The following is a 21,697-nucleotide window of genomic DNA, read 5'->3' on the forward strand; positions in this document are numbered from 1 at the left end:
GCCTGGATATTTGCAAAGCTGGACTCCTAAGAATTCACAAGTCCAGTATTTCTCTTGAGCTCTGACAATCAACACAGATCCCCAAGCCACAGGCAAAGCCACTTGCCACTGAATGAGGGTTTTGAGTGCACCAATTTCTTAAAACGCTCTCTGAAAGTTCTGCATCAAATATTTACGGAGTCTAGGAAATGGCCCCAGAGAGTGAGTGGTCCTATTCCATTTATAACTCCAACGGTGATTTATTGACCTGGGAAGTGCTGCAGATGCTTTGTCGAAGCTCTTGGTGCAAAGCCAGGATCCTTGCGGGGCTCAGGAGCTCGGGGGATGGCAGGAGGTGCTCAGCTTGGAGGCCAGGACAGGACATTCCACCTTTTTCTTGCAGACGTTGCACAGGGAGCCCTGGTTCCACAGCAATGGAAGCCTGGCACATTCCAGGGTCGGGCGTTGGCCCCGAGGGCCAGGGAAGCTGGAGGCAAGAGCACAATGAAATGGTCTCTGCTTCTACACGTCCATAAAAGCCCCTTTGGCCCCACATTTTATCCAAGGAAGAGATGGCAACAATACCGAACATTTATTGAGCACTTTCTGTGCCAGGCAGCTGCTATTACATGTCAGTGAGGCACACGCCATCGGCACTGAGTTATAGACGAGGCAGTGGAGATTGGGGTGGGGAAGGCTCGAACCCCAGGTCATTTAAAGGCCTGACAAGACGATCACTGACAGTATCTCCATAGAGTCATGTCCTCTGTAAATTTAGTTGCTCACGGTGACAAGACATGATGACCTTTCCATTAAAAGGAAAGCAATGTCCACTGGATGCCAACCTCCTACTCCCCTGTTTTTGGGTTTTTTTCCCTCTAAGCTCAACCATAAAATAATTGTGACATGTGACAAATTTAGTTACTGCCTTTCAAAAATGACCTCATTTTCCTTCTAGGTCACTAATGCCCTGGTGTCGTTTAGAGTTCATTTTCACCATGGGAAGCTCTTACCAAAAGCCGGCCCAGAGAGACGGCCTGCAATCTGTTTTTCCTAGGGCAGAGAGCTCCGCTCCTCAATGCCTGTTACAACTGAACAGAACCAAGGCTGTGGGCAAAATGCAATGCTGGGGATAAGGACGAGGTGCCTGCATGACCTTCTAGAGAAAGAGCCCAACAGCCGCCTCCCACCACCTCACTCTTCATCCAAATCCACCCAACAAGGCCTCCTGTGGACCAGGTACTGCGTAAAGCACTCGAACAAAGACATTTACATTGACTATTCTGTCATCTCGCTATAAAGAAACAAAAGTATCCTGTGGCCTTGAAATTATGTCCAATAAAGGAGGAGTTTTTATCCAGCAGCATTCTACAGTGTGGTGAGAACTCTGAAGAAGGTTGAGGAACACTTGAGAAACTTGGAACCATAAGAGTATTAAGATGCACTTGGGTTCATCCATTCATTCAATTTATGCTCCAACTATTTCCTCAAAAGCTTTGCTATCAGGTTCTGGCCAGTATCACTGAGTGCAGACATTGGAGGGTTTTTTTCTCACATTGAACTCCAGATTGTAACCTCAAGGGGGGCAGGAGAGACAACTCTCATCCCCCCAGTGAAGGCCCAGCACGATCTGGACACATAATGACCAGAACATCAGCTCTAGAGCCAGACTGCCTGTGTTGGAACCTCAGCTCTTTAGCTGTGTGACCTGGGGCTGGTTATTTACCCTCTCTGTGCCTCACCTTTTCTCACAGGTGAAGTGGAGTGAATGTCAAGATCTATTTTGTGGGCCCATAGTGAGTACTGGAAAAGCTGATGGATTGCACATAGTAAGCATTCAAGAAATGGAAGCAGGGGTTTTCTTTCTCATTGTTTTTCTTATCAACATCATCATTATGATCTCCTAGACTCCTCTTTCCTTTATGCTGCAGCCTCATTTAATTGCTTACCAATCCCCCAATGCTTCAGGAGCATTCACCCCTCTGTCTTTGCAGGTGTCATTCCCTTTGCCTAACATGCCTTCTACCTGCTTGTAATAAGGTAGGTCAAAGATCAAAAGTCAGATGTAATTTTCCTAGAAAAAGATCAAAGCTGGAAAGAAGTTCTCATTACTAGATAATAAGCCTGCAGATAAGTAATTTGAAATGAAAGTCACCAGTTAGAAAAAAAAAGTTTAAGGTCAATCAATAACAATTTATTGAACACCTCCTGTGCCAGGCAGTACAGTAATTATGTTATGTGCATGACTTCATTGAATTGTCCCAAAGGCCCCGAGAGGTAAATATTAGCTCCATTTGTTAGATTAAAAAAATTAATATAAGCATGAAGGCAAGAGAGAAGCCATAGGAATAAAAGGAAGAAGAAAAACAATAATAATAAGTTGAAATAAAATGCCAAGAATAAGATCAGTTTCCTCCTAAGTAATGGCTGCTTTTTTTTTCTTTTTTTTGGAGCATCTCTTATTTTCCTGAGACATATTCAACTCTGCTTATCTGATTTTATCCTCATATCAGCAGTAGGCAGCATTATCCCCATTTTACAGATGAGGAGATTTAAGCACAGACAAAGTAAGTAATCCACCCAACATCACACTGAATTACAGCTGAGATTTGAACTCAGGCCTGTCAGACTCCAAATATCATAAGTAAAATAGGTTTTCTCTGGGAAAAAAGAGTGCTTCTCTGGCTCTGACTGATTAGGACATTTTGGACCAAACCTCCAGTAAGAGCATCTAGGAAAGCTGGACAAAATATAGCAAAAGATCTATTTGAAACCATCTGAGAGCTACAAAGACTGTGAGGATATGTGGGACTAAAATTCAAGAAAGGACAGAAGCCAAGAGTAGTTGGCCCACATTGAAGGCTGTATTTCCCTCCAAGTGAAGGTGAAGCCTGTGTGTGATTGTGGTGGCTGAGAGGTAGAAAGCTAAGCAGAGATTTTGACAGCCTCATGGAGTGGGAAGCGGCTGGGGAAGGACACTGATAAACATTACAGGTGTTTGCTTGGAACCATGAAAGGTTATGCCCTAAGAGTAAGAGTGAGCAAGAAATAAAACAGATCTCATAAGTACTAAAATTATCTCTGAATCAGTTCTGATGTGCGGAACAAAGGAAGTCCTGTCTGGATGAAGACACTGTCAAATTACATCTTCACATTGTCACACATGATGTCTAGCACTCAGTGAAAAATAACAAGACACAGAACACGTGATATGACCCAATACACAAAATTTCAAAACAGATAATAAAAATAGACTAGAAGGGGAAAACAGAGGGGTGCTTTGTGGTCACTTTCTAGTTCTGGACCTGGTGATGGCTTTATGGGCACATACCGCTCCATGACAATTCATTGAGCTGTACATTTCCAAGTTGTACCCTTTTCTGTATGTGAGTTATACTTTCAATAAAAACGTTTATTTGAGAAATTAAGTGACTGATGTCCTCTCACCTTCAAAGAATCCAGTTGAACTGTCTGTGCTGGCCACTCAGCCTCTGGAATAGGCCAGGACTCTGAATGCAAAGGTCTTTGGAGGACACTGTCCATTTCGGGATTCAGGAGGTATTTCTGAGCTAGAAGAGAATGTTCTCAGTCAAGCCTCAGTTCAGAAGTCTATTCTAAAAATCAACAAGTCGGACTTCCCTGGTGGCGCAGTGATTAGAGAATCCGCCTGCCAGTGCAGGGGACACGGGTTCAAGCCCTGGTCCGGGAAGATCCCACATGCCCCGGAGCAACTAAGCCCATGCACCACAACTACTGAGCCTGTGCTCTAGAGCCTGCAAGCCACAACTACTGAGCCTGCGTGGCACAACTACTGAAGCCTGCGTGCCTAGAGTCCGTGCTCTGCAACAAAGAGAAGCCACCACAACGAGAAGCCTGAGCACCGCAACAAAGAGTAGCCCCCGCTCACCGCAACTAGAGAAAGCCCGCATGCAGCAACGAAGACCCAACGCAGCCAAAAATGAATAAATAAATGAATAAATTTTAAAAAACCCTATATGTCATAAAATAACCTTAAAAAAAAAATCAACAAGTCTCTGAGCCTTTTCATTGTCTTTCATTCCCAGATCCCTTCACCCCACAACAGAGGCCCTCTTGGGTGCATTTGAACTCTGAGTGCCACATTCACAGCCCTCTGATGGTACTGCCATGGTCTTGGGATATCCTAGAAAATTGCCTGCCTGCTTCACTGTCCACTACCAGGCTGTAAGCTCCTGCAGCACAAGGACCACCACCTCTGAAGCTGACTCATTTTTGTAAGCCCTGCAACACCTATCAGGGATCTGGCACATGGCAGCCTTCTAGATATGCTGAATGAATAAGTAACTAAATTAATCTAGTACATTTCCTTCTTTTAAAGGTGAGGAACCTGAGCCCAGAGAAGGGACGACACTTGCATAAACTAGTGGCAGAAGCAGGACCAGCTAGAATTTATGCACCTCCAACTGTGAAAACAGATGCCAACTCAGGCTGCAGGGATAGAAGACAAAGGTACAGAAGGGCAGGCCCATCCTGACCAGCTAAAAACTGAAGCCAGGTACCTCTTCTTGCTTGTTGGCGCCCTGCAGTGTGTCAGGCACTAACATTCTGAAAAAGATCATGTTATCCTCCTTTTAAAGATAAGAGTCTGGGGCTCAGAGAGGTTAATTAACTCATCCAAGATCACACAGCTGTAAGAACAGAATCTAGTAATACGAATCGCTAAGCGAGCAGTTATCAAGAGCAGCTCAGTCGCCTAAAGGTAACTCTATCCATACTTTCTTCAGTTTTATACTGAGCACCTGAAAACAAAGTAACCCTAAACAAACCCTTAGGAACACCCCTCCCCCAGTGCTGCTACTACACTGCACTCATAAAACAAGGCCCAGGGAAGTTCTCTCTGGCCAGATAGCATCTTAATTTTCTTTTTAACAATAAGAATAATAGAACAACAAAACCCCACCCATGTTACCATCTAAGTAACCACTGTTGGTATTTCAGTTTATATTCTAGCCTAAGTTGCCAATCATTCACAGATGTTCACGTACAGTTGTATCATTGTAGTCATCCGATACATTCCATTTTCTATCCTTTTTTAATTTAGTAGGATATCCTAATTCCCATGCTATCACATTGGTACTTATCAGCATCATTTTAGTGACTAGTACTTCATACTCAGTGAATATGGGTTAATTAACAATACTGGAGTTTTTCCCCACAGTTTTTCACTGTTATCAATACCCTGGCATGAATATGCCTGTCCATTGAGCTTTTCCACATATAGAATTATTTACTTAGGATAAATTTCCAGGACTGAAACTACAGGGTTGCAGAATTTGGCCACTTTGGCAGTGGCAGTAGTTTTCTAATGCGTTCTCCTTAAGTAGTGAAATGAAAAGGCAGAGTCAGTAGGGAAGAGAGTGCAAGATAGTGTGGTCTGGTTTCCTTTAGTCATCTGCACTTGACCGTGGGCTTTTCCCCACCCTGGCCCACCTGTCAGATTGTCCTGCCGGTGTGGACTGTGTCTGAGCATGCAGACTATTCCTAACTGAAAATCACACTGACCTCTTACAACTGCTGTCTTCTCAGACTCGACGTCCAGGTGATGGCTTGTCTGGAAGAAAAGACATCTCAGCAGTTATTCTTCATGACACAGCTGGAAAAGCCTTCTACAGACAACTACGACTGGAAAAATCAGCCCCCTCACCGCTGCAGAAAGTGCATTCTCTGGCCAGATCCACTCCTCCCTGTGTGTGCGAACATACAGGCAGGACCTCCCCTCCTCCTCTGCCTACGATCCTCAGAGGGGTCCAGGACTTGCTCCCAGGGATACAGGTGTGAGGAAAAGCTTCCACTTCCTTTACTCAAATTGAATCTCCAAAGGGAAACTGATGACTGCATTTTTTTTTAAATAAATTTATTTATTTTTATTTTAGGCTGTGTTGGGTCTTCGTCGTGGTGTGCGGGCTTCTCATTGCAGTGGCTTCTCTTGTCGCCGAGCATGGGCTCTAGGCACGTGGGCTTCAGTAGCTGTGGCACTCGGGTTCAGTAGTTGTGGCTCGCGGGCTCTAGAGCGCAGGCTCAGAAGTTGCAGCGCCCGGGCCTAGTTGCTCCACGGCATGTGCGATCTTCCCGGACCAGGGCCCGAACCCGTGTCCCCTGCATCGGCAGGCGGACTCCCAACCACTGCGCCACCAGGGAAGCCCTGATGACCGCATTTTAAAAGCTGTTAAAAGGGGGGAAATGAGGGCAGCTGGACGGCAGAGTCTCCAGGAGAAATACTCTCTCTGTGTGGAAGTCCCTTCGACACCTTGTGAGCTGATTGCTGAGCTGCACCGGGGACTCCTGACTCAGTCACCCAGGAAATCAGGTTGGGCTGGACCTGAGTCCCTGCACCACCCTCTGGTGGACTAGTTGTCCTCCTGGACCCCACATGCACACAGGAAGAGGTGAAGCGGCAATGGTAACTCTGCTCTGAGAGCACTTCACTTATATCCCCTAAAACCATGTGTCTTCGAGTACCATGACCCTTCACACCCCAGTGCCTTTGCTCATGCAGGTCTCTCAGCCTAGAGGGCCTTCACTCCATCCTTCCAGCTAGTAAAACTCTTCTTTTTTAATCCTTCAAGGCCTATTTTGTGTGCTTCCTTCTCCAGGGATTATATTCCCGAATAAGTCTCCTTCTCTCTGCTCATTGCTATGTTTCAAGTGAATGCTTTTGTTCACACCTGGGTTTGGAGCTAGTCTTACTAGACACAGACTTCTTCAAAGTGAAACTGAGGTTTCATTGACTTTTGTATCCACAGAGTAGTCTCACAGGCACTAAACTACTTCTGGAGGCACTGCATATTCAGTACCTGATCAGAGATCTATAGATCTTTCCCCTGCTTCCTGCTCCTCGTTTATCCCATAGGCCTGGAGAGGCTTGGAGCCAGGCAGCCGCAGGTTGAATCCTGGCTCTGCTGTTTACGGGCTCCATGGTCTTGGCCAAGTCAGCTGAACTCTCTGAGCCTTGTTCTCTCCATCTGCAGAGTGGAGCCACTAATATGGTCCTTGCAGGGTTTTGTCAGAGTGAAATAAGAATGAACGTCTAGGGCTTCCTTGGTGGCGCAGTGGTTGAGAATCTGCCTGCCAATGCAGCGGACACGGGTTCGAGCCCTGGTCTGGGAGAATCACATGCCGCGGAGCAACTAGGCCCGTGAGCCACAATTACTGAGCCTGCACATCTGGAGCCTGTGCTCCACAAGAAGAGAGGCCACGATAGTGAGAGGCCCGCGCACCGCGATGAAGAGTGGCCCCCGCTTGCCACAACTAGAGAAAGCCCTCGCACAGAAACGAAGACCCAACACAGCCATAAATAATAAATAAATACATAATTAATTTAAAAAAAAATGAACGTCTACTAAATGCTCCACATACAGTAGCAGACGGATAAAGCCTCCCCCTACACACTCCACTCCCCGACCCCTCTCCCCAGGTAAACTTTTGGGGGAATATTCTCAACTTCATAAAAGGTAGAACATCAAGAGAAAATAATTGCCTGGATCCTTGGGGGCCCAGGCTCGGGGTTGTTGATTTAATGAACTAAGGGAGTTTAGGACTCTCAGTCTCACTGCTTCTTTCAAGATGAGATTCCATTTCCAAAGGCCCATATATAGATCTTGTTGACCAATGCCCAGAGGAGAGCAAGATGTTTCCAGGACATGGAAGAAAGAGGAAAAAGCAGGGCAGGAGGAAGTGGAATTAGCAGCCTCCTTGCCAGGTGGCTTGTGTCTCTCCGAGGCTGGGGTCTCCATGACCCTCAGGTGTTAGTACGTCAATCCCCTGACCTCCCCCAGTGGAGCAGTACTTTGGTTCTGCTTGAAGGGACCCTACATCCTCTGTGAGTGTCTTTATGTGACAGCACTGTGAGGGGAATTTCAGGTGGGATCTTGTTCAACCCTCACAGAGCCCTACAAGAGGTCAGCAACCCCCGCCCCTTGCTACCAAGGCCTACGAGAGCAGGCGGCTTTGGGAGGTGAAGCACCGGAGTGGCTTGGCACAGAGGACTGTCACAGAGTGGCAATTCTTCAGGATCTGGGGTGTCTTTATCTGCCGGGTGAAACTCTGTGTGTGAAGAGAGGGCAATAATCCTCACGTCCCAGGAACCGCAGGGAGTCAGGCAGGGCCAACCCATCTAGGTCTCTGATGGACCTTCCATTTGTTGAGTTGACCCCAGGCTGGACCCTGCAAGCATGGGCAGGAGGGCACCCCTGAACTACTTCCCCTTGGCACCCGGGCATCTGCCTCCAAGAAGGGGATGACACCTGAGTACAAGCAACAAAGAAGGTGTCTCATTCTTGGCTTGGGAATGTCAATAGCCTAGGTCCTGGTGAGATCCAGAAAAAATAGGTGTCCTGGGACTGGGGAGGGGGGAGGAACTTAAGAGGCCCTGAGAAGGTGCCCTGAGCCCTGCCCAGTCAAGCCAGTTTGGGGGATGGGGTGGAACTGAGAACCCCCCGTCTCCATTTAGGAGTCCAAGAATGGAAGGAACCCGCCCTTCCCGTGCTCCCATCTCAGCTAAAGCCAGGGAGGTGGCAAGACCCCATGTTCCCAGATGGAAGACAGTAGGAGAGCTGGCCAAGCTAGCCTCGTGGAATCCTCCTGCTTCAGGACCAATGCCCGAGCTGGAGAGAACCAGCAGAGCTAGAGGAAGGACACCAGGGCGGATGCAAGGCCAACCTGTGGACATCCAGCCCACAGGCCTGCAGGGTTCCTCTTCCCGAAGCACATCGATCCTGTTCCACCCCTTCAGCAGCTCTCCATTCACTGCAGAACCAAATGCAAACACCCCTGCGGGCAGTCAGGTGTCCGTGACCTCCCATCCAACCTCTCGGAACTCCTCCACTTGGGATCCCTCACTCCAGCCAGCCTGGAGCCCTCTTTGCTTCTTAAACATATCACAGGGTTTTTTTTCCCCACTGCCTTATATCTGCACACTGAGGATTGGCCTTCCAGCGACAAGAGGGACAGACTCACTGAAGGCCTAGTCTGTATGTGCCAGAGCCCGTGCTGCTGCCCACATGCCCCACAGCCCTGCAAGACACCCAACACACCCCCCTTCGCACAGGGGTCGCAGCTGCAGTGCACAGAATCCCACAGCCAGGTTCAAATCCCAGCTCTGCTCAGGCAAATGATTTAACACACAAAAAGCTGAGCTAGAAAGCTGCTTATAGACGTGTGTCTTTGGGCACGACTTGTAACCTCTTTGAGCCTCAGTTTTCCCATCTGGAAAGGGGGATAATAATAGCACCTCCCCCACGGAAGGACTACCTGAGTCAGTTACATAAAGTCCCCAGGGTAAGTGATACATGTCAGTGTCCCCTCCTAAGGCCACAGAGCTAGACAGCAGCAGAGCTAAGATTTGAAGCCAGGGCTCCTGGGTGCCAGAACCCGCCCCCTTGGCAACTGCTCACCCGAGGACCAGGTTCCTAACTCGTGGGACATCCCTGCACAAGGTGCTTCATGATCTCCAACTGTCTTCATGTCCATTCTGCCAAGTAGGTCGTAATATTCCCACTTTACAGATGAGCAAACTGAGGCTCAGAGCAATTAAGGTCTTTTCCAAAGACACACACACAGTCTCTGTCTAAGCCCTTCCTTCTTGACGCTCGCTATAATTTATGATTATTTCTCTCTTTGACTGCATGCACGTTTTGGCCTGTTTGGTTCACCATTTCTCCCCAACCCCAAGCACTATGCCTGACTTGTGGCAATAGGTGCTCAATAAATATTTGTGGAATGAAATGGCAGAGCCAGGCTTTTGTGGTTTGTGGAGGGAACAGTGAGCCGCCTCCCAGATCATGAAAATGGGGGTGTTCTTGGCGAGCTGAACTGCAAAATAATGCAAAATGGGTCACGGCCGATTCAAAGTCACCTTAAAAGGAGGAAGTAGAAGCTTATGATTGGCCATAGCCTTTCAAAAGGTCTGGGTGGGGAGACACCCTGGCCCCAGGGGAGTCATGTGGAGCACATCCTTTCAGGAAACTAACGCATCAGGCTGATGACACCATTAACACTCTCTGTTCTCATTGAATGACCTTCTGACTATAAACATATATTGACTTACAAATGAAAAAAATGAATGAATGAACTTGACTTTCCAGATAACTCCACTATAGGGAGAGAATATGCTGATTATTTTTTCATCCATCCAATATTTCATCCTGCACGCAGTTCAGCCTCTCATGGGAAACTATTAAGTTAGTGTTCAGGTTTATACCTCAGTCTCTGTGAATTTGGTCAATGTAAGTCAGCCTGTTCAATCCCAGTGAACAAATCGGGTTTAATTTCAGAGGCTGCCAGACCGAGAGCAGCCCTTGGAGGGTGGGGCCCTCAGTGTAATGATGCCTTCTCAGCGCACAGCCAGCCTCCCTCCCAGGTGACACCTGCCGCACCCAATATCTTCCCTGGAACTCTGCACACAGGGACTGTGCCCGGTCCCTTGACAAGATGCTGACCTCTCTCTCCATCCTTATTCTGCCTCTGAAGAGGCTTGAAACCCTCGGGCAAAGGGATGAGCACTGGACCGGGAGTCTGGGGCTCTGGATTCAAATTCTGGCTCTGAACCAAGTCGCCATGGCCATGAGCAGGCCCCTTGGCCTCCTGGTGTCCATGTCCACTGTGTGGCAATTTGGACGAGAGGACACCTAAAACCCTGAAGGCTGTGGGGGAAGGAAGGGACAGAGAGGGTCGGCCTGCAGAGGCTGGGTTGGGAAGGCCGAGGAAGGTGACGCAGGCCTGGGGCTACACTGCCAAAAGCAGGCCCCCTTGAGGGCAGAGCCCAGGAGGGACCCTGGAAAACAGGGCTGGCTGTGTGCACGGCAGCAGCTGCATTTCACCCTCGCATCATCAGGAGCTGAGCTAGTCTGGTGGGGGCACAGCTGGCTGGTCCCCAGGAATGGGGCTGTGTGCCTGGGTATGTGTGCGTGCTTGCGTGTGCGCGTGTGCGCGCGCGTGTGCATGGGCAGACTCAGCTGAGCACCCGGGGGTGCTGCATGCACACAGACACCCAGGTACCACTGTTGAGAGCCAGGCGGAGACCCGGGAGCATCTTTACTAGACCTGGGTCAGAACTGGTATCCATCACCATCTGCACTACCTGGTAGCTGTGTGACCTCAAGAGAGACTTCCAACCTCTCTGAGCCTCTGTTTCCTCCCTCTTCTGTAGACCGTTAGGAGAGGAGATCCTCATTCATTTACTTCATTACTTCATTCATTCAACAAATATTCCCTGAGTAGCTTTTCTGTGCCAGGCGCTAGGGAGACAGAAATGGATACGAAGCAGCTCTGGTTTCAACAGAGAAACGCTGACAAAACTCCCCTAACAGTAGGGGGCAAATCCCTCGAATGTCCCACGTCAGTCATATCCACGTGCAATGAAGGACGGAGGGGCGTGTGGCTAATCCTGTGGTCCGCGGAATTTAGAGCAGACTCCTGGGCAAGGTCACACCTGAACTGTGCCCTGAAGGATGGATGGTGGGGGCTACAGGACAGACAAAAAAATCTGCCAGAGGAAGCAGTACTAAGGTCTTGAGGCACACGTGAAAGACCCATCTAGTGAAATAAACGCCACAGTGCTTGTTTGATGCTGAATTGAGACAGGGCAGGTCAGGCAGGTGGAGGGTAGGCTGCTGAGCTCACAGCCCCAACAGGAAGAGGGCAGGGCTGTCCGTGGGAATCTACCTGTGGGACCCCAGGAGCCAGGAAGGTGGCCGCGTACTCAGCCAGCGCCCCGTCATTCACCACATTGCTTGCCGTCTCGGAGAGCTGGTGGTTCTCCACCCCGTGTCTGTGCAGCTCCTGGAGCAGGTGTGTGATCAGGTGGTTCCTCTCCCGACACTTCTGGACCAGGGAAGCCAGCTTAGCCTGAAAGGGTGGGAGGGAAGACACAGTCAGGTGGGTCCACGCATGCAGGACTCCCAGGGAGGCTGGGTGACTGAGCTGGGGGGCAGGGCATCGGCTCCCTGCTCTGCATCCCGCAGCCCTGCCTTAGCTCAGCCTCCTCCCTGCAATCCCTCCCTCCACCCAGAAGCCAGAGCCAGCTTTGAAAACAAGGGGCCGCGCTGCTGCCCAGCACCCCAGGGGCTCCTCACTGCTGTCTGGACGCCTTCTGGACGGGTAGGCAGCGTGGACTTCAGCTAGCTATGAGACAAGCCCCTCTCTATCCCTCGACTTGCTCATCTGTACCCTGGGCATCATCAGGGCACCAGGACCAAAGGAGATGGTGCAGGCAAAGCACGCACACGGGGCCAGCCCAGGCAGGCCCCCATGCACGAAAGGTCAGACCTGTCCCTGTGCCTCTCCAGCCCGATCACAACCACCCTCCTTCTCACTCCTCTTGTTCCGGACACACGGGTCCACTCCCCAACCCCGGCACCCCAGAACTTCCCCATCACTCCTTTGTAGCTCATGCCCCAAGCCCAGAAAAGCCTTGCACAGATCCATGCAGAGGCCAGCCTGGGCATCGTCTCCCCGGGCAGGCTTCCCTCATGCTCAGGACTTGGGTCTCTCTGTGCCCAGGCTCCCGGCTTCCTTCTGTCCCAGCAGTTAATCTTTGTATTTGTGGGTCTGTCTCCCACATAGCCTGGGGGATCCTCAAGGTCAAGGCTGACATTCCCCTGGGTCCCCGGCACCGTCCCTACGCCGTGGCTGGGCACAGCGTGGCCCATGGGAGAGATTTGTTACATGAGTGATGCGAGTTCGTGACCCTCCCACCATGAAATGACCTCCCACATTTGTGCATGTCCAGAGGGGTTGATAGACTCTCACCATCTCCTGCTCCATCGGAGGAGGTGATGACCCCTTCCTGCCAGAACTCCCTTCCAAGCCCATCCCAGAGGGTCAGGGACTTTTGCACATCAGTTTCTAGGCAGTGATGTCCGGGTGCCCAGTACGGCAGGCAGGCAGCACAGGAGGGTGGCCTGACCTGGACGCTGGGGTGCCCCAGGCCCCCTGAATCACATCCCTGAAACATCGGGGCCTCTTCATTCAGCCAGCATCAGCTGAACACCTACTATGTGCAGCTCTCCCAAGAAAGAGGCCATTGTTGACGGTGACAATGACTCCACTGGGCTCTTGGAGAGACAGCGAGGCCAAGGGGAAGGTTGCAGCCTTTGGCATCAGACAGAACTGGGTTAAATCTTGGTTCTGCCGCTGAGTAGCTCTGTGTGACTATGGGCAAGGCACTGCATCTCTCTGAGCCTCAGTTTCCCTATCCATAGCATAGCCTTCATGTTCCTGACATGTTGAGAAACTGTGCTATTGAGAAAATATGTCTGGAGTACCTGGCACATGGCAAGCATTCAACAGAGAGTGGCCATCGTCATTAGAATCCTTACAAAACCTCCCACGCCAGGTTAGGAATCACGATTCCCATCAGCAGATGAGAAAACTGAGCCTCCAGCGGTGAATGACGCCCCTGAGGAGGGGCTGGATCTTGAACCCAGATCGCTATGGCTCCTCCCGTCCAGCCCGACCTCTTCTGCTCAGGCCTTGCCTCGTGTGAATGACGTGGTGCTGGTGCTGTTTCTCTTTCCATCTTGAGTTTGTAAAGCACTTTGTCGTGTACAAGGGATTACGGTCCTCATTTAAGTAAATGGTACATAGCAAATGATGAAAATAACGAAGGAGCAAGAAAACCTCCCATTTTCAAGAGCTTTACACTTTGCTCTCCACTTCTCCATGGACACCATCCATGGAGGGTCAGAAGAAGCTGTGAGAGCAGCCGAGCAGGAATTACTGTTATTTCAGAGTGAGTGGGCTTTGGCAAGTCAGTGGGGTCCCGGGGCTCAACCATGTCCTTCTAACTCCCAGCCAGAGCCCCTCCTAGTAGAGTAGAAAGAAAAAGCAGCCCCTCCAGGTCCACCGCCCAAATCCAGGTGCCATATTTGAGATTAAATGTGCCACCTCAACCAAACTACACTTTCAATTAGCATGTTAAACCCTGTGAGCCAGTAATGCCATTTCTGGGAATCTGTCCTCAAGAAATGTCTAGATATGTGGGGAAAACTTTTCTAATAAAAAATGTGCATCATGGTGTTTATGTGCAATAAGGCAAAAGAGAGAGGGAGGGAGGGAGAGAGGGAAGGAGAATGGACAGAGGGATTTGAATACCCGAAAGGGTCTGGCAGCTTTATGAACTGCGGTGTCTCCTGCTTTAGACTGCAGCATGAACAGCAGCTTCAAAGGCTGGTAAAGACAAGGACAGCTCCTATATGGGTTAAACTCCCAAGTGGAAAAAGCCGGACACAGACATACAGGTAGAGTAGGATCTCAGACACATGTAAAATATACTGGAAGAAAATGCGTGCAAATGTTAGATTCAAATAGGGACTTGGGGTGCCATTTGTCTCTTTCCTTCTTCTTTCCAGTGTTTTTATACAATAGAGATGGACTGCCTCCTAACGGGAAAAATACTAAGCTCTTTTTTCTTTTGAAAGGGACATTTCATATTGATTTCACACATGTATTACCTTCAAAGGAGTCACAGCCAAATTTGCTTCATGGTGCTTTTTCTGAAGTGCATCAACCTGAAAGAGAACCGAGATTTTTGATAACGTTGAGCCGTGGATTACACAGCCCGGTGCGTCCACAGGCGAGCCATGCTCAGAGAGGTTGGCTCTTATCCCCCTCTTTCCCCACAGGAGTTCTCGGTGCGAACAGGGACCTTTCCCATCAGCTCCTCGGCCAGATCAGAGGAGGACGGATGCTCTGAGCACTGGAGAATGAGCTCTGCCAGACTGCAGTTGCCAGGGCCAGTTCTGTTGCCTCTTACTTCAGGAAGGAAGCCTTCCCCATTCCGCATGCAGAGGTGCCAGAGTTCTTTGGTGTGGTGTTAAACCTATAGGTTTCCTAGCCAGACACCCTAACCCTGGTCCAGCCACTCACTAGAACTGTGACCCTGTGCAACTCAAGTCTTTCTCTGCCTCAGCTTTCTCATCTGTAAAGTGGGGTTAATGTTAGTGCCCACCTAAGGGTGAAGACTGGATAAGGACTCTGTGAATCGATTCCTGTAAAGTACTTAGACAAGGCCTGGTATCTGGTCAACATTCGATGAATATAAATCATTATTACTCTCTGTGGCAGGCACGTGTGTGAAGCCGCCTTGGACCATCCAGCCTAGCCCAGCATCCAGCTGAATACCACCAAGTGATCCCCACTGATGCTTTGCAGAGCAGAATTGCCCAGCCGAGTCCTGCCTAAATTCCTGTTTCACAAAATGAACATTTCTATGCATCTATTTTGGCACACGTTTCTGAATATATTTAAAAAGTAAAAGGCCAGCTCCAAGCGGACTGTCTTCTATTCAAAAGGCACACAGTAATAAGCTACAATAAGACAGGTGTTCTGTGAATTCTTCTCACTCACTCTCTGATTCCCTCTGTAGTCAGTACAAGAAAACTAGATAAATAAAAGTACGTCTTCCTCTTCCCTTGACCTTTTCTGACCTCTAATACTATTTTCAACCCTACATACCCATAATCAGAATTCATATGTGTATATATACACACATGAAACTATACTATACAAAATGTTTTACAGCTTGCTTTTGTCATTTAATATAAAATCGTGGTGTTAATTCCATGTTATTACATACAAACCGATCACATTCTTTTAAAATCTTGCATACTATTTGATCATGAGGTTGAAACAAAATTTATTTAACCAATTCTTTGTTTATGAAAACGTATATTGTTTCTGGTTTTTTTTGCTTTACAAACAAGGCTTTAATGAACATTTCTATATATCTATTTTGGCACACATTTCTGAATATATTTGAAGAGTAAAATGCCAGCTCCAAGCAGACTGTCCTCTATTCGAAAGGCACACGATAATATTTGCAGGCTTGGATGAAATCTTCTCTCTACTTCAGTGTAAGAAATAGCATGAATATATTTCTGTGAGCTGTGTACTGGGGCATTTGCAATTAAAGAACAGACGAGAAGAAAGTGAAAAGACAACAGAATGGGAGAAAAATTTGCACATCCTATAGCTAATAAGGGACTGTATCTAGAATATATAGCAAACTCTTACAACTCAACAACAACAAAAGAAACGACCCAACTACAAAGTGGACAAAGGATCTGAATAGACATTTCTCCAAAAAAGGTATATGAATTGCAAATAAACACATGAAAAGATGCTCAACACTATTAGCCATTAAGGAAATGCAAGTCAAAACCACAGCGAGATAACCACTCACACCCACTAGGATGGTTAGCAACAAAAAGACACACAGTAGCAAATGTTGGTGAGAATGTGGAGAAGTTGGGACCTTCATCCATTGCTAGTGGGAATGTAAAATGGAGCTATCAGAGACAGACCTGAAAATAACTGATTAAAACGTTTAATAATTATATTACAAGAATTTCATCAGAGAACTGGAAGCTATAAAAAATTAGTCAAATGGAAATTCTAAGACTGCAAAATACAATACCTGAAATGAAGAACTAAAATAATGAGTTTAAGAGCAAATTTCGACTCACCTAAAGAGTATTACGTGGGCTTCCCTGGTGGCGCAGTGGTTGAGAATCTGCCTGCCAATGCAGGGGACATGGGTTCGAGCTCTGGTCTGGGAAGATCTCACATGCCGCGGAGCAACTGGGCCCATGAGCCACAACTACTGAGCCTGTGCGACTGGAGCCTGTGCTCCGCAACAAGAGAGGCCGCGAAAGTGAGAGGCCCGCGCACCGCGATGAAGAGTGGCCCTCACTCGCCACAACTAGAGAAAGCCCTCGCACAGAAACAAAGAACCAACACAGCCAAAAAATAAATAAATAAATAAATAATTTTAAAAAAAAAAGAATGAGCTTTAAAAAAAAAAAAAGAGTATTACGTAACTGGAAGACGGATTAGAAAGAAATATCCAAACTGAAGCAGAGAAAGACAAAAAGAATGGAAAGAATAAAAAATAGACTTAAACATATATTGGGTAGAAAGGTCTAACGTGTGTAACTGGAGCTCTATTTTTCACAGATCAGTGACAGACAGGACAAAAAAGTCATCATACCTCCTATGCTGGTTGAGGGCACAGTGACAAATATACCCTCATTAATCGCCTTGGCTTTGGAGGTAGGTGCCAATACTTTGGAAAGCAAATTGGCAATATGTATTTAGAATGAACACTATTTCTTCTCCTTAAACCAGTAATCCCAGTTCTCTGAACTATTGTATATAAACAATGATATATAAATTAATGGAAATAACTATAGATCCAATAGTAGGGGAACAGAAATCACATCCACCCCATAGATTACTGCACAGTCCAAAAAATAAGGGACAAAAAGGCTATGAAGCAACATGGACAGAGGACATAAAACTCCATGTATAGTGTATTCGATTATACAAAGAATGCATAAGAAGGAGTCGGAAATCACTCCAAAATGTTGATAGTGTATTTTCACCCATCGGTTTGCCAAAAAAAATGTAAAGTGTGATATGATTCAGGGTAACAAGTTGTGGCCAAACAAATACACTCATTTATTTCTGGTGGGAGTATACATGATGCAACATTTTGGAGGGTTATTTGCCATTATCGATCAAAGTTAATTATGTACATAGCCTCTGACCCAGTAACTCTTTCACTAGGATGTAGCAGAAACATATCCCAAGACAGATGTATAAAATGTATAAAATGTTCATTTGTAAAGCAAAGTAGCAGAAACAATTTAGATTTCCACAAACAAAGAATTGGTTAAGGAAGTTATGGTTTGGTCTCTTGAAAAATAATATGCAAGAGTTTAAAATAATGAAGTTCAGTTTGCATGTGTTGATATGGAAATATCACCAAAATGTTTTATTAAATGATAATAGCAAGATGCAGAATGTTTCTGTATGGTATGATTTCATATATGTACACACACGTACTGAATGTGGGTAGATAAGGTTGAAAAAAATGGAAGTTAGAAGGAATTGGGGTTGAGGGGGAGAAAGGACTATATTTTTCTGCATTTTTTAAAGGTTGAGATAATTTTAGATTTACATACAGTTTAAAAAAATAATACAGAGAGATCGCTTGTATACTTTGCCTGGTTTCCTCTAATGGGAACGTTGTGCAAAACTATAGTATATTACAACTAGGTATTGATGTGGATACAATCCACCATTCTTTTTTTAAAGATTTATTTTATTGAAGTATAGTTGATTTACAATGTTGTGTTAATTTCTGCTATACAGCAAAGTGATGCAGATATATATATATATATATATATATTCTTTTTCGTATTCTTTTCCATTATGGTTTATCACAGGATATTGAATATAGTTCCCTGGGCTATACAGTAGGACCTTGTTGTTTATCCATCCTATACATAATGGTTTGCATCTGCTAATCCCAATCCACCATTCTTATTCGGATCTCTCCTGTGTACGTTTGTGTGTGTGTACGTTTGTGTGTGTGTGTGTGTGTGTGTGTACCAAGTTCTGTACAATTTTATCACCTATGTAGGCTTGTGTCTCCACCACCACAGACAAGATACTGAACTGTTCCAACTCCACAAGGACCTCTCTTGTTGCTCTTTTATATTCACACCCACTTCCCTCCTTACAGAGAAAGGACTTTTATTTATGTAACATTTAAAAACCTGTTTGACTGTTTAAAAAGCCATACACATGTATTATTATTTTTAGATCTAACAAAGGTTACCTGGATGGAGGGATTCCAGGCTGGTTTTTCTTCCCTATACTGCTCTGCACTTTCAAAATCTAATACATACTTACAAACTGCGGGAAAGGGCCAGTGAGATCTTACCTACTTCTTTTTTCTACTCTGAAAACTTTCCCAAGTGAGGGAACATTGGTTTTCAGGCGGGAAAGGGAAGCGTGGGCCCAGCCTACCTTGTCCTTGAGCTCACACCGGAGACGGGCAGCCTCATCTCGAGAAGCCTGCAGCTCCTGGTGTGCAGACCCTTGGTCTCGGAGCTGGCACTGCAGGGTCAGCACTTGGTGATGAAGTTGTCTGACACACAGCCTGAGGTCCTCCTTGGAAGCCTCAGCTTCAGGGTCCTGGAGCTGTGGAATCACAGATTTGACTGCAATTCTTAGGTTATCTTCCAAGTAATTTGCCTTAGTCAACAGACAGTACCCGTTTTCCTTCTTCATTTGTTCTCCTGCTTACATGTTTCTCATAGTCAATAAATTCCACAAAATAAAGTAACAGAGATCACTCCAAAAACTATTAGCCAGCATAAACATCATTATTATCCATATATTAACTTATTTTTTCAGTCTTTCTGCTATGCCCTTACCCAGGTGCCCTTACCCTTGAGTGGGAGAGTTGGAGAGGGTCTAGGGAATCACAGAATAGCATTCTAGAGTGTTATTTTCAAAAAAAAATTTTTTCACAATTGAAAAGTATGTGAAATGGCATGGTATTCCAGAGTCTGTTTTAATAGACATCAGTCACCATTATACTGAAACACAGTATGATGAATGAAATTTAGTGTTCAAATCCAATTACGAGATGCTTATTACACTAAAGCTTCATATATTTCTATGAAACAGAATATACTGCATTTTCCCAAAACACTCTTCTTAAATCAGTACAAAATAGCCTCTCACCCTTGTTGGGTCAAACACGAGTGGGTTTCATATGAACATCAAATAGGGAATTTCTGGGAGGGCAGAAAGTGAGAAAGAAGAGGCTGATTTATCACCCTGGGAAGTGTGGTCAAATGGCAGTGACGCTACTGCCCCCAGTGGCTCTGGACTCTAAATTTTTATTTTTTAATAACGTATACATACATATACATAAACATGCATACATATGTATATATACGTGGATATAATATATATACATACATATATATACACACACACACACATCCCCACATATTTTTTTCTATATACATTTATATGCCATATATATCTTTTGTATCCTGTTTTTCTCCCTTAATACCACGTCATGGTCATTTTTCCATATCATTAAATAATGTTGAAAACCCTGTTGTTAGTATCTACACAGTATTCTGTGGCATGTTGAACGCTCAGATTATTCTAATATACTGATGCTATAATTGGGGCTGTGATAGAAAGCCTTATCTGACACACCTCTGGTTCTTCCCCTGACATCATCAGAGGGGAATTTCTATGTCAAGGCCCTGAGCATCATTACGCTCTTGATTCATGCTACTAAGGTGGCCTTGGGAAGGAGCAGCCCTGCTAATAGTAAAAGTTCCAATTGCAATGTGTCCGGGGTCCCAGAAGCTCAGAGATGTCTCAAATGCCTTTGCTCCCGGCCCTGGCAGTCTAGCTTTCATTGAAAGCAGCCACCTCGGGAATTGAAAGCCCACAGAGATTATCTCTTCCACGTGTTCCTCACCTGGGTGTGAGCTGGCAGGAGGGGGAGGAGAGAGAAGATGGAAGGGAGACAGAGAGAGCAGAGTCAAGGTGACTCAGTGGCCGATCAGGCCTCTCCCTTGTAAGCAAGGAATACAATAGCAGAATGTGTTTTTGTTTTTGTTTTTGTTTTAGTTAATAGAAATTCACAGATTGTGGGCCTGAAATTCACAGGCTGGGCCCTGTCAAAAACAGATGGGTGCTCCGAATGGTTCCGTGAGATCCAGCTCCAAGACTTGCAAAACAACTTGGCCTTTCTGGGAAGTTTGGTGCCTTTGCTGCCTTTCTCCTCTGCGGTGATTTGGGCTTCATCCCCAGGGTCCTAAGAGAGCATCCACAGGACATTATTCTAAAGAGAATAAAAGTGTGGGGTGGAGGCCGGCCCCGCCTGCCACGTGGGACCGCCCCACTCAGTGACCCTTGTGAACAGCCCATGACTCACTTGCTCCCTAAGAGACCTCAGAGGCACGTGCTCTAGCCACAGGCTGCACTTGGATCCTGGGAGCCCTGGGGAACACGGCCCTCGGGGAGCTCTGTCTGGCGGGGGAGGTTGACGCAGAAATAAGCCACTAGCACAGAGTGGTGAGGGGAAGCCAGGAGGCCGCCGGAGCCTAAGGGAAGCACTAAATCAAAGGCATCCATCGCCACCCAGCGGTGTGTGGTGAATGCATAACAACCACTCTCCAGGGAGGGAGGGGCACACGGATGTGTAGCATTTGCTGATTTCCGTGGTTTAAATACCATCATGGCCAACTGCAAGCTACCAAAATGGCACCACTGAAAGCGGAGTTGGGGAGAGATGTGCATGAGTTGCCTCTGCACTGAATCCATCCTGGGGGATTGGGAGGAGATGCCCTAAAATGAGACCTGGATGGTGAGCAGCAGTTCTCAGGAGAAAGCTGGGGTGTGGGAGGGGCGGGTTGAGGAACTAGGAGCGCAGAGACCAGGGAATGAATCCAGCAACAGCCGAAGCTCCCCAGGGGCCAGTTTATAACTCACCAAAAGGAATCTGGACTTCATACCAAGTGTGACAGGAAGACCCAGAGGGTTTAAGGTTTTTATTTTAAGCAAATAAAAACATGATCAGGTTTGTAACTTGGGACGAGGGAAACAGGAAGCTTTCTTCGCCCTCTGCCTCCTGTCCATCAACAAATCCCATTGATTCTAACTCTAGTTTTTACCTGGAATCCTCTATTTTTTTTTTTTTAATTCCAAATTCCTCTAGTCTAGCATCATCTCTTGGCAAAAATCCTCTTGACTGTTCTCCCTGTGTCCTCCCTGTGTCTTTACAGCATCAAAGATTGCATCTTTTTACGACAGAAATTTAATCATGTTGTCCTGCTGAAAACCCTCCAATAGTTTCCCA

The 21,697-nt window shown here is 46.7% G+C and overlaps 1 protein-coding gene across 1 annotated transcript in view; it reads right to left on the reverse strand.

Annotated features, from left to right (window-relative positions):
• Positions 1 to 220: 220 nt before the first annotated feature.
• The window catches only part of C4H4orf50 (chromosome 4 C4orf50 homolog), a 48,739-nt gene continuing 27,262 nt past the window's right edge, over positions 221 to 21,697 (reverse strand). Inside the window, exons 8-13 of the mRNA XM_068541999.1 lie at positions 18,832 to 19,005; positions 14,469 to 14,525; positions 11,680 to 11,862; positions 5,521 to 5,569; positions 3,427 to 3,548; positions 221 to 466 (exon numbers count right to left, since the gene is read on the reverse strand). Of these exons, the coding sequence (XP_068398100.1) occupies positions 221 to 466; positions 3,427 to 3,548; positions 5,521 to 5,569; positions 11,680 to 11,862; positions 14,469 to 14,525; positions 18,832 to 19,005 (831 nt within the window). The remainder of the gene's footprint in view (positions 467 to 3,426; positions 3,549 to 5,520; positions 5,570 to 11,679; positions 11,863 to 14,468; positions 14,526 to 18,831; positions 19,006 to 21,697) is intronic.

The sequence above is a fragment of the Eschrichtius robustus genome, chromosome 4 (assembly GCF_028021215.1).
Source record: "Eschrichtius robustus isolate mEscRob2 chromosome 4, mEscRob2.pri, whole genome shotgun sequence".
NCBI classification, from domain to species: Eukaryota; Metazoa; Chordata; class Mammalia; order Artiodactyla; family Eschrichtiidae; genus Eschrichtius; species Eschrichtius robustus.